Raw genomic sequence first — 12,269 nt, forward strand, 5'->3', positions numbered from 1 at the left:
GCTGACTTCCCCTACAGAAAGGGGGGATCCTACTTATTCTTTCTCTAAACCCTTTGGAATCCGCTCTTAACAAATCTAGGGTACCCATCAGACTATTCCTGGCTCTCCTCTGTCACAAACTCTAACATGAAGTGGGTGTTTCCTCCAAAGGTCCTCATCATTTCTGCCCTAGCAGCCAGTTCCTTGTCTTTTCCAGCTGCACTCATTTTGGACTCCTTTGACTTCTCCACCATGCCCCTGTGCCAGGTACCTCCCCTCCCACCCACACTTTCGGCTTTCTTTTGTGTGTTGTCTTTCTGTGTTAGACTGTAAGCTCCTTGAGGGAAGGCACTGTCTTTCTTTTTAGTATTTGTATCCACAGCACTTAGCACAATGCCTGGCATACAGTAGGCACTTAATGTTATTAACTATTAGCTACTTGTTTTGTTGGTGAAAATCAGTTCAGAACAGGAATTCTCCTCACTGGTCCTCTCACCTTTTAAAGAATGAATGATCACTAATCCAAGGAAAGAAATTAACTGCTGTTCTTCAGACAGAGGGAACAGCCCAGCAGATGTCTGAATAATAAAGTCTCCCATCATCACTATGCCATGCCTCCTTGCCAGGCTTGTGATATTTCCCAAACTACTGCTCTATTTCCTCTTTCTGCCTAGGTGGTCTGTAGTATAGGCTGAAGACAAGATTACTTGTTCCTTCATCCATTGACCTTCACCCAAAAGCTTTTTGCCATGCTTTCCCCCTCAGGTTCCTGGATTTCCTCATAAATAGGTATATTCTTAACATAGGATGCTAATCCAAACCCTGTCTCCTTTACCTTTTGAATAAGATAATGTCCTTTGAATAAGGCATATCCTGTTCCTTTTAAATAAAGTAGACCTTTTCAGAACCCGATCTTGTCATTGGGCCAGCGATACCCCATGGCCTAGAAGGGCAAATGTGCCTCTTTCTGTTCACCTCTAGTTCCCCTTGTCTGTTATCCAAACTGTACATCTGTGCCTTGATGGGCCTTTCTTGAATTTTCATTTCCTATCCATTTCTGGTCATTTCTATGGCTCCTCTTCCTGCAATGCAGCTGCTCCACGTGGTAGCTAGCTGGGCGGACATGTAATCGTTTTCTCCCTCCCCTTTCCTTGTCAGCTTAAAGCTCTTTGGATTCCATTCTTATTATCCTTTCCATTTTCAATTTGAAACAAACTGTTTTCCACTACAGAGTTCTTCACAGGTTGTACTTTGTCCTTCATTCTTAAAGAGGATCATGACATCGGGGAGATGGTGCCATGACCTGCAAATGAATTGGATTTAAGTGAGGGAGGGCTATGCAAAGTCACCAGCCTCACTCTCTCCTCCAGAGCTCTCTTGGTCCACTGGCCAGATACAGGTCAGGACAAATGGAGATGGCCCCTTTGACCCCACCCCGTCAACAAGTCATGTCAATAAGCAATTATTAACCACACTGCCAGGTATTGTGCTTAAGCACTGGGGTTACATAGCTAGTGTGTGAGGCAAGATTTGAACTCAAGTCTTCTTCACTCCAAGCCCAACACTGTCTCTACTGTAAGATGGAAATCCATCTGGAGATGTAGAAATAGAGCTGAGAGAGCTGAATATGTACATTTGGGAGTCATGTGCGTAGAGATAATAATTGAATCCATGGGAGCTGATGAGATCACCAAGAGAGATACTATGGGAAAGAGGAAAGAGTCCAAGATTGGGCCCTTGAGTATAGGTTAGATATAGTTAATGATCCTGCAAAGGAAACTGAGAATTAGTCAGAGAAGTAGGATGGAAGTGACAGAGCTGTCACAAAAACCAAGTGGGAAGAGATTGTCCAGGAGGAAGGAGTGGCCAAGAATGTCAAAAACTCCTTGGCCCTCAGCCAAATAGTAAATAGTCAAAGGAAATAAATAAGCACTTTTTAAGGAATAAATCCAAGCTATCAGTTGCCATGTGGGAAGAAAAATGTTCCAAATCCCTAAAGGTTAGAAATGAAAAATAAAAGCATCACTGAGGTCCCACCTTACACCCACCAGACTGGCAGACTTGAACAAAAAAGGAGAATGACAAAAGCTGGTGGAGACATGGGGAAAGGTACATTAATGCATCACTAGTGGTACTGTGAACTGATCCAGCCATTCTAGAAGGCTATTTGATATGGTTCCCCTCCCCCCATTACTTAACTTCGCATACCAATGACACAGTGCATACCTCCAAAAAGATCAAAGATAAAAAATGTCCTATATGTACAAAATTATTTATAACAGCTTTTTTTTCCTATGCAGGCAAAGAACTGGAAACTGAAGAGGGGAGGGGGGAAGGAGTTGCCAATAAATTAGGAAATAGATGAACCAATTATAGTATATGAATGTAATGGAATATATTGTTCTGTAAGAAATGGTGAAGGGGATGGTTTCAGAGAAACTTGGGAAGACTTGTATAAACTGATTCAGACTAAAGTGAGAAAAACCAGAACATATAACATGAAACTTTATGTAATTTTATATAACATGAAATTTAGAAACACAAAACTTTGAAAGACTTAAGAATTCTGATCAATGAATGACCAACTATATTTGGCCAACCAATACATAGTTGGTCATTGCATAATTTGCAAATTCCAGAGGAGTCAGGTTGAAGCCTGCTGCCCATCCCCTTGCACAGAGTTGATGGACTCAGGGTACAGACTGAGACATATATTTGGAGATGGCCAATGTAGAAATTTGTGTTAGCTGACCATGCCTATTTGTTACAAGCGTTCTTGCTTTTCTTTTTCTTTTTTCCCCCAATAGGTAGAGGGAGGTAAAAAGGACGAGAGACTTTTTATTGAAAAAAATAAAATTTATTTTAAAAAAATTAAATTTTCTTTGACTCAACTTTGAAAAGTTAAGAAGGATGAAGACCAAGAAAAGATCTTAGATTTAGCATATAACTGATAATTGCTTACTTTGGGTAAAGCAGTTTTGGATGACTGGTGAGGAAAGAAGAGTGTGAAATGGAGGTGAAAATATAGAAGTCTTGTATAAAAAGGTTTTTCTAGGAGTTTGCCCATGAAATGAAGGAGACAGATAGGATGACAGTTTTAGGGGACACTGGAGTCATGTGGAGATTTTTTAGGGACAGGGAGATGTAGGTATGTTTATAGATAGCCAGGGAGGCGCCTGTTTATAAGAGATTGAAAATTAGGGAGATGAAATGATAAAGGGAGTAGCTCCTGGTGACAGGAGGGGATGTAGTCAGGGGCACATGTAGAGGCATTGGTATTGCAAGGATCACCTCCTCTGAGACTGGAGCAAAGCACAGGGTAAGGGAATGTTGAGGTGAATCAGGGAAGAGAAGCAGCTCATGGCAGCCTCAGGTTTTTCAGTGAAGCATGAGGCAAGGTCTGATGAGAAGGGAAAGAGAGTTAGCATCAGCGGCTTGAGGAACACCTGCTATAGGGAATAGGGATCAATTGGGAAAAGTAGAATTGGTCAATGCAGTAGAGGTCCCAGCTGAAATTAGACATCAGCTTGTAGTGTATCCAGTCAGCACAGGTATATGGCTTCCGCCATTGGACTTTTACAACTTGAAATGAAGAATGTAGTGGGGTTTTCTGTTTTTAGGCTGAGAGAGGTTAGGTAGCTAGCCCCAAGGTCACACAGCTAGGAAGTGGTTGAGGCAGGATTTGAATTCAGGTCTATTCTGACTCCAAGTCCTGCACACTTTCCACTACACCACCTAGCTGCTTTTTTTTGTAGTTGTCGTTGGGGGACCTTTCTTTCTGACTTCCTTAAAATATCTGCCCTGGAGTTGGGTCAAGTATGAAATTTGTAACTTTGCATTCTTCCAAGTTGTTTTCCAGAACTGGGCCAATTCAATGCCACTAACAGTGTTATTTGTGCCTGTCTTCCCACAGCTTTTCCAACAACTATTTCAGTCTCTTATTTTTTGATAAGACTTGATAAGTTTGATGCATAAGATAACAAATCAATTGTTTCAATGGACATTCTTCTTTTTAATGGCTTGGCACATTTTTTCCACATGATTGTTGTTAGTTTAATTTTATTCTTTTGGAAACTTCTTGGTCATATCCTTTGGTCACCATCTCTTGTGAAATATATCAAGTCATATATTTGTGTTAATTCCCTATATATCTTGGATATAGTCTTTCATCAGAGATGTTTAATGCAAAGATCTTCCCCACTGACTGGCATCTTTTCTTACCCAAAATTTCATTGATATCATTTGTGGAAGAGCTTCTAAAATTGTATACAGTCAAAATTGTCTACTTTGTCTTTGGTGACCTGACCTACCACCCTCAGTTTGGTCAGGAATTCTCCCAATAACCAGAGTTGTGAGAGCTACCTACCATATTCTGTTCTCTACATTTGTTATGATCTATGTTTTTAGGTTTGTCCCTTTTATGTCTGAACCCCAGAATTCATTTGGAGTTTACTGAGGCATACAATGTAAGCCATTTGTTTAAATTTATTTTCTGCCAACCAGCTCTCCAGATTTCCCAGTTGTTGGGGAATAGGGAGTCCTTTCCTCCAGTGGTTTACATTCTTTAGTTAATGAAACATTGGGCCACTATGTTCATGTGCTTTTAGGCCTTGCTTGCTGATCTATCAATGATACAATTTCACAATCTCTTATACCCTACAAGAAACAGCTGATGAATTCATATTGGACACTAAATATATTCTTGCAGAAGTTTCATCTGGTCAACTCAAAACCTCAAGCCGGACACTCTGAGTTTCCATTCCTCTAAGTCAGGGCTGTCCAAAATGCAGCCCACAGTGCAATTTATGCGATCCACCTACAAGCACAGAAATTTACATAAATGCTTCAGTAAACAAAGCCGAGCTACAGCAAAGCTCTCACTAAAATGGCAAATCAAAATATAGTCTATTGTTTCAATAAAAACCTAAGGTTGGACAGCCCTGCTCTAAGTAATGATTAATGACTAGAGAAAATGAAACTCCTAAACAAATACAGTGTGTTAGCCTACAGTACACATCTTTGAGTCTGTGTGGATGGTGGAATTGTGGTGAGGTTGCAGGAGCTTCAGACCCCCTGAGTTTGTGTCTCACAAGTTGTGCCCTGGATCACAAAGGGCATGTGTCTTGAATTCTCAGAATTGGTGGTTCATTTTTTAAATGCCCTGTCTACCTCACAGGGCTGACGAGATGATGTATGGAAAGTACTTTGTAAATCAGAAATGAAGTATAATGGACTCATTATGTTAATACCCAACGTCACAATCTGGCCCTCTGGATTATTTTTAGGCATAATTATTTCAGTCAAGACACGTTCTGAACGACAACTCTCAAGGCTGAAAATGATTAATCATCAACTGGCCACAAAAATCCAGCACCTTGAATTTAGCTGCACTGAGAAGGTAAGACAAATGAGAGCCTTAAGTAGATAGATGACTGACAGCCTCAACAGTAACTAGACCTATGAGCATCAGGAATATTCAGAATATAAAGTCGATCTTTGTTTTTGAAACAGGAACAAGAAATTGAAAGACTTAACAAACTACTAAGAGATCATGGACTTCTCGAGTAGCTGAACCACGCAGCATTTGCCTAACCACATGGAGAGGAAATGTCTTGTTTGATGGACTGGCCTTGGGTACTTGTCTATGAAACATCCTGGGTGTCTCCAGGGTAATTTCTGGAAATGATCTGAAGCCTTCATTTTACTTGTTCTCAGGTTTGATTATGTCCAGATGTTACACAGTTCCTCCTAAGAGCTGTCTTTTTATCTTGATGTGAAGAGAGTTCCTTTGTAACAAATGTTTCATAAGCTACCTTTTCTCATCTTCCAAACTCTAAACTTATTTGAAAATGAATGCTAGAGCTGGATGGGTTTGTATAAAATTTAATTTTGCCAAATGTATACTTTCAAAATTGTTCTATATATCTTTCAGGACTAGACTCCCTAGTTGTGGACATTCTGAAAGACAAAAGTAATAAAAAAAAGTTATCTTAGACTCCAGGTCATTATAGGAAGGTCATTTTATTCGTGAGCTAACAGCAAGACCAAGTGTCCTGCTGCTTACAACTGAACTCCTGCAGTTGGGGCCTTTCCATGGATGTTGCCCAGGAACCCTCTGTAGCAACCAGCTGCAAAACGCAGTCTGAATCTAATTGCATTTATTTACACGTCTCTGTGACATTTTTTGAAACTACCACCCAATTAATGTACGTGAGAAGCTGCCTGGTTTGCTTGAGCCCTCCCACTAGATTCTCTTGCTATAATAGTGATGAACTCTAATAATCCACCTCTATTCTGCAGCATCCCAGGAGTGTTCCTGGGCTGGGCTTGGGATGGCACATAGCAATTAGATCAAAGACTAGACTGCAATTAATGGGATATTCGAGTGAGGTGCTTTCTTTAGCCTTTGTGTTATACTTCTAACATTTTTGGATGATATTGCACTATTTTTGCACTTGTTTGCATATGGAAGGAAAAGGAAGGACAGCTTGAACTGAACAGCTATTGCTTTTAAAATAATTTTGATATTAAAGCAATAGGATGAATTAAGGGGTTGGATTTCTTAAGGAATAAAGGGAAGAAGCATTTATATGGCACTCTGCTAAGCAATTTTAAAATGGTATCTCATTTATTACCCTGGGAGGAAGGTACTATTATTATCTTCATTTTATTGCTGAGGAAACTGAGGCAAACAGAGGTTAAACGACTTGCCCAGGGTCACACAACTAGTAAGAGTCTAAGGTCAGACTTCTGAACTCAAGTCTTTATGAGCCCAGGCCATTATTCAGTGCATCACCAGCTGCCTCCATCAAAGAGGATTGTCCTTCCCACAATCCTGACTCAGTTTACTTCCTCTTTTGCTTTGTTTGAATATAAAGGCTAAAGGTTGCAGGGCTGAGCAGGACCCTGGCCCAACTATGGCCTCATTCTGAAGCAAAACCAGGGAGACAAGATCTGCAGCGTCACCTGGCCCAGTGCCTAGCTGGGAGGCATCTTTGACAGCTGGTCATGCAGGCTTTGCTTAAAGCTCCCCACTGAGGACAGAGCATTCCATTTGTGGACATCTGATTGTTAGGAAGGTAACTTTATACTGAGCCAAAATCTGCCTCTACACCTTCCACCTGTCACTCCTAGCTTTGCCCTCGGGAGCCAGAACAAAGTACATCCTTCTTCTACAAAACAGTCCCTCAGATAGTTAAAGACAGCAATCATTTCTGTGCTTCCCCCTCCAACCTCTCTAAGCCTTCTTTTCTCCAGCATAAATGTCCCTACTCCCTTCAGCTAATTACTGTATGGCATGGTTTTCAGGCACAGGGGGTGGAGCCCTGGACTGGAGTCAGGAAGATTCATTTTTGTCAGTTCCAGTCCGGCCTCAGATACTTAAAAGCTGTATGACCCTGAGTAAGTCACTTCACCCTGTTTGCCTCAGTTTTCTCATCTGTAACATGAGCTGGAGAGGGAAATGACAAAGCACGCCAGTATCTCTGCCAAGAAAACCCCAAATGGGGTCATGGAGAGTTGGACATGACTGAAACAACTGAACAACAGCAAAAAATGGTTTCCAGACCCCACCCTACCCCACCTTGGCTTGCAATGTCTTGACCAGCCTCAGTGAGATATTCACTGAGATATGCACTGCCTTGCCAACATCCTTTCCAAAACTGAGTACCCAAAATGAAGACAGGACTTCAAATGTGGTCTGGGCAAGGCAGAGCCAAGTGTTCCTCCCTGAGTGCTACACTGGTGTTCGAGGAATATTTGGAGGGTTTTAGCCAAACCTGTGATTTTACCAATGTAGGGAACTCAAATGAAGAAACTGCCTCAATTAATGCTAAGCAGCCCTCACTCTGTCATTTCCTGTCTTGGGATCCTGAGAGGTGAAGTGACCGAACCATGGTCCTACAGCCAGCATGGGTCATCTTCCTGGCTCAGAGGCCAGCTCTCTATCCTACACCAAACTGCCTAATGGAAGTCTCTGAGCACTTTGGGCAGCTCCTCTTGGCAGGATTTGTGAGAAGACACAGACAGGAACTGCATAGGATGAACAGGCATAGCTCTGTTCCACTGAAGGACTGGAAATCCTATGAGCTTCTTGCAACTCCTCATTTGCCAAAATCTAGAAAAGAGCAGGGAGAGGTGACAAGAGAAACCTCAGGTGACTATTCTGGGAGAAGTCAAAGGCAGAAAGGTGTTGAGAAATGGTATGACTCTCAGAGTTATGGGTAATCATCAGCCCAGCAGTCACAATTCTCAGGGCTAAAAATACTTGACAGCAGCACCAGGATTTCCTGAATTTAGTAACTACTTACGTCATACAAATGGAAAGAAGAAATTGAAGGGCAGCTTGGCATCAATGGCGGGCTGAGCCTTGTAGCCTGCTTCTGCAGGTGTAGACACATCAAAAAAACTAACCACAGTAGAAACCTGTACTGTCCTTCCACGTTCTAACTCGGTCTGTCAGGAAAAAGTAAGAGGTGCACAAGTCCCTGATACCCTGTGTGTTAGTTACCAGGGTAGCAGAGACTACTTGTCATTCTATTCCTGACTCTCCACTCCCTCCCCTCACCTCCCATCCTCAACTTGATTGACTCACAACATCTGATTGAGAAATCCAGAGATCTGGATGAGAAATATATTTTTATTTCCTTAGCAAAATTACTAAAATAACACCAATGATAGGTAAACATAGGGAAAATAAGCCAATAAAGCATTTTGAGGACACAGGATGAAAGGTAATTTTTTTTCCTCAAAGTTTCAATGACTAAAACATTAGGCTTATTTGCATTCCTAGATGAATTTTCAAAAAATTAAAAACCAAAACCTACTTTTAAAGTCTGGAGTCATACAGATTATTAATGTGAATAAAATCTGTTACTAATGAAAGCTGTACCCCACCAAAAAAGGTTTAAAAAATAATAACTAAACTGTTTTGGAATGCTCAAAGAATAAATACACAGGAAGCATTTTCCAATCCTGGCAAATATCACCTGTAATGTTTGTGTTCTAGAAGTATGTCATACAACCACTTTTAAACAAAGATTATAGTCATACCTTGGAAAAAGTAGATGAAATCATTTTCACCGCAACATTGACTATTCTGGCTTGTGGATTCACTAAGGAACCATACTTAGTCCACCTCACTCTTATATCATAGGTTAGTGGAATCAAACATGGCTGCTGGAAGAATAAAATGACAATTTTCCATTATCCCATGGAATCATTTTCCAACATCTGATTGAAATCCAAACTTTAGTTTTTCCTTTTTTACAGCAATTTCATCTTTTTGATAATGTTCTGAGCAACAGAATAAGCATCTTCTAAAAGTTTGGATAAAATGGTGTAACAAGTGCTATTTCTGTGGGGCAGCTAGGTGGCGCAGTGAGTAGCACATCGGCCCTGGAGTCAGGAGGACCTGAGTTCAAATCCTGCCTCAGACACTTGACACATGTACTAGCTGTGTGACCTTGGGCAAGTCACTTAACCCCAATTGCCCTGCCAAAGAAGTGAAAAAAATTAAAAAAAAAAACAAGTGCTATTTCTGCTTTCAAATATTCCTTATACCAAAAATATCTTAACAGCTAGGGTATTAATTTGCAGATACCCTCTATGCTCTAAATACTAAACAATAACTGACTTCTCTTGCAATTTAGGGCAACTCATTTATTTTTTCTATAGCTTAGCTGTTCTGGCTTAGAAATGGGGGACATGCTCTCTGGCTTCTGCCTCTCTGGCTTGGTATGAGGGACAGTAATCTCAGAAGGAGCTGAGGACCACGTCTTTAGTATCAACAGAAAGGCAGGCTCCTACACAGAATGATATGTGACATGTATCACCTTGGACCTATTTCCAAAGTGTTGTTGGATCCCTGGAAAAGATGGTAGGAGCTTTTTCATTGGAATTCAGGAAGAAGCTGTCACCACCATCTTAGGGATCTTCCTTCTGTCAGAGAGGGGAAGAAAGGGACAGAGAAAAGGGCTGGGAAAGGAGCTGTAGCTCCTGAAAGCCTTTCAGCCCCTTCAGTGCCCAGCAGCAGGGACTCGAAGGTGACTGGGGTCAGGGGCACTCTCAAGTTGAACTTGTACCTAAGAAGCTTATTAGCACACAAGCTAGCAAGAAGACCTACTGCAGCCGTGGGAGGAAAAGTCCACACATCTGCCTTGATTCAGGTTCTCTGGTCCACACTTAGAAGAAAAGCAGCAAAGCCTTGAGCCTGCAAGATCATCAGAAGCTAGCAAAGAGGCAACAAGACATGAGGGCAAGAACTGTGGGCACTTCCCTCCTTGTTATTTATTTGCCCAAGTGACCAAAGCAGCCAAGCTGATCCAGGACTAAGCTGCTTGTTTCTCAGAAGAATGGCCTGAGCAAACACCATCTCCAAGGGGGCTGCTGAGAGCTCCAGTCTGAGCGGGAAAATGCTGTTCTGGCAACGTTCTCCCTCTGCTATAAATAGACTGAATTGTGTAAGACAACTGCACAAGAGAACAGCAAGATCGGCCTCTTAGGTAGAAATGGAGAACTTGCCCCCAATGGCAGAGGCCGATGCACATTCCTTACAGCTCAGATAAAGGAGAAAGGTGGGCCAGAAAAGCATCACAGGGAGTCAGGGGGCTAGAAGAGTTGTCAATCCCATGAAGTTCATTGGGGATTTGGGATAAAAAGTGCTCAGTGTGGGTTGCATCTATAGCCTAAAGATGTTCATATGATTGGTTGCTGACAGCACAGCATGGTGGGTACAACACCAGAATTTGAGAGTCAGAGGACTCCAAAGTTCAGTCAGTCAGCCAACAGACATGTAGGAAGGGCTTGCTGTGCCCCAAACTGGGCAAAGAGCAAGGGGTAAACAAGAAAGGCCACTTGTTTTGTGTATGACTTGGAGTTTCCTCAACTGTAAAATGAGAATGGATTGGGCTCAGTCCAATTTTAAATCTTGTGACCCTGGGAAGGTCGTGACACTGACCGTGGAGACCTCTGCGTCCCTCTGAAACAGTCTACAGGTTATAAAATCATAGACTGCCAGAGACAGGAGAAATGAGCCTCAGAAGTTTAGTCCAACCTCTTCAGGAGCCAGAAAAGGAAAATGAGGCCCAGGGAGGAGAAGGACTTGCCCATGGCCACAGAGGTACAGCAGGACTAGAAACCAGAACAGGTTTTCTGATTCCCAGGTAGGTCACTGTGCCTTCCAGAAAACCACACTACAGTCCTGTCCATCCTGTCATGAATTTCAAGGGAGGGAGAGTGGTAGTAGGACAACTGTTCAAATATAGCAGTGTTTCTGTTTCTTCAGGGCTTCATCCAAAGTCTTTTCTATACAGAAAAGTGAGGCAGGAAGTCAGCAGTTGTTGCACTAGACATCTTAATGAAGAAAAAAATCAAAACCGCTCTCCAAGAATTAGGAACTATGTTTACCTGTTTTTTTACCGCAAGAGTGGAGAAATGGACAGGCACCCACTCCTGCAAATTCTGAGGTGGAGAATTTCCAAAAGAAGACACATAGTTTGGTAAGCTTTCCCCTATCAGTAATTTTTTCAGTCTTCTCCCAACTAGTCGGCAATTGGTAGTTTTGGTCAATCTTTCAGAAAGAAAAAACAATTAACTCAGCTAAAAATTCTTAATAAAGACATGGTGACAATCTCCTGCTCTTTTCCCCCTCTTTCCCTCTGAAAAGGAGATCTAGTGAATGGAAGTGGCTCACCATGCTTCTCAGTGTAGAACTCGTGTCCTAGGCACTGGATCAGAGAGAGATGACTGAGTAGCCAGAGCCAAGTTTGTTCTCTTTGGGGTGTTGTATAGTTTGAAATTCAGAAGAAAAAAAACAGGAAAAAATGGGAGAAGGGGAAAGATTTGCTGTGAATTCACTTGTTTCCTCAAATGCAGGAACTGCACTTTTCCCATTCTCATTGAAATGAATAACAAATTGTTGCAGTATTTTTCTCTAATATTTTACCAATTCATCTAAGACACTTCATTCCAATGAATGGATGAAAAACAATTTATTAAACATACACTATGTGCCAAAAGTGATCCCGCCTTCAAGGAAACTACTTTCTAACAGGAGGAGACAATGCATATAGGAAGTAGTGTCTAGGGAAGGGAGTTTTGGTCTGAGGAGTCACAGGGATTTTAGACTATCAGTCAGTCAACAAACATTAAATAAATGCTTACAATGTGCACCGAGGATACAAAGAAAGGCAAAAACTCAGTCCATACCCTCAAGGAGGTCACATTCCAATGGAGAAGACAACATGCAAACAACTCTGTACATAGAACAGACGGAAGGGAATACCAGAGGG

The 12,269-nt window shown here is 41.7% G+C and overlaps 2 protein-coding genes across 4 annotated transcripts in view; one reads left to right on the plus strand and one right to left on the minus strand.

Annotated features, from left to right (window-relative positions):
• HVCN1 (hydrogen voltage gated channel 1) overlaps nucleotides 1-6,657 on the plus strand; it is a 41,901-nt gene extending 35,244 nt beyond the window's left edge. For all 3 annotated transcript variants that reach the window (XM_036741626.1, XM_036741627.1, XM_036741628.1), the window contains 2 exons: nucleotides 5,265-5,377; nucleotides 5,491-6,657. In XM_036741626.1, coding sequence (XP_036597521.1) covers nucleotides 5,265-5,377; nucleotides 5,491-5,547 — 170 coding nt within the window. In that variant the 3' untranslated portion in view covers nucleotides 5,548-6,657. The remainder of the gene's footprint in view (nucleotides 1-5,264; nucleotides 5,378-5,490) is intronic.
• Nucleotides 6,658-7,500: 843 nt separating this feature from the next.
• TCTN1 (tectonic family member 1) overlaps nucleotides 7,501-12,269 on the minus strand; it is a 50,397-nt gene continuing 45,628 nt past the window's right edge. Inside the window, 4 exon segments of the mRNA XM_036764401.1 lie at nucleotides 7,501-8,095; nucleotides 8,289-8,433; nucleotides 9,031-9,156; nucleotides 11,386-11,548. Of these exon segments, the coding sequence (XP_036620296.1) occupies nucleotides 8,290-8,433; nucleotides 9,031-9,156; nucleotides 11,386-11,548 (433 nt within the window). The 3' untranslated portion in view covers nucleotides 7,501-8,095; nucleotide 8,289.

Source organism: Trichosurus vulpecula, chromosome 1 (genome assembly GCF_011100635.1).
Source record: "Trichosurus vulpecula isolate mTriVul1 chromosome 1, mTriVul1.pri, whole genome shotgun sequence".
NCBI classification, from domain to species: Eukaryota; Metazoa; Chordata; class Mammalia; order Diprotodontia; family Phalangeridae; genus Trichosurus; species Trichosurus vulpecula.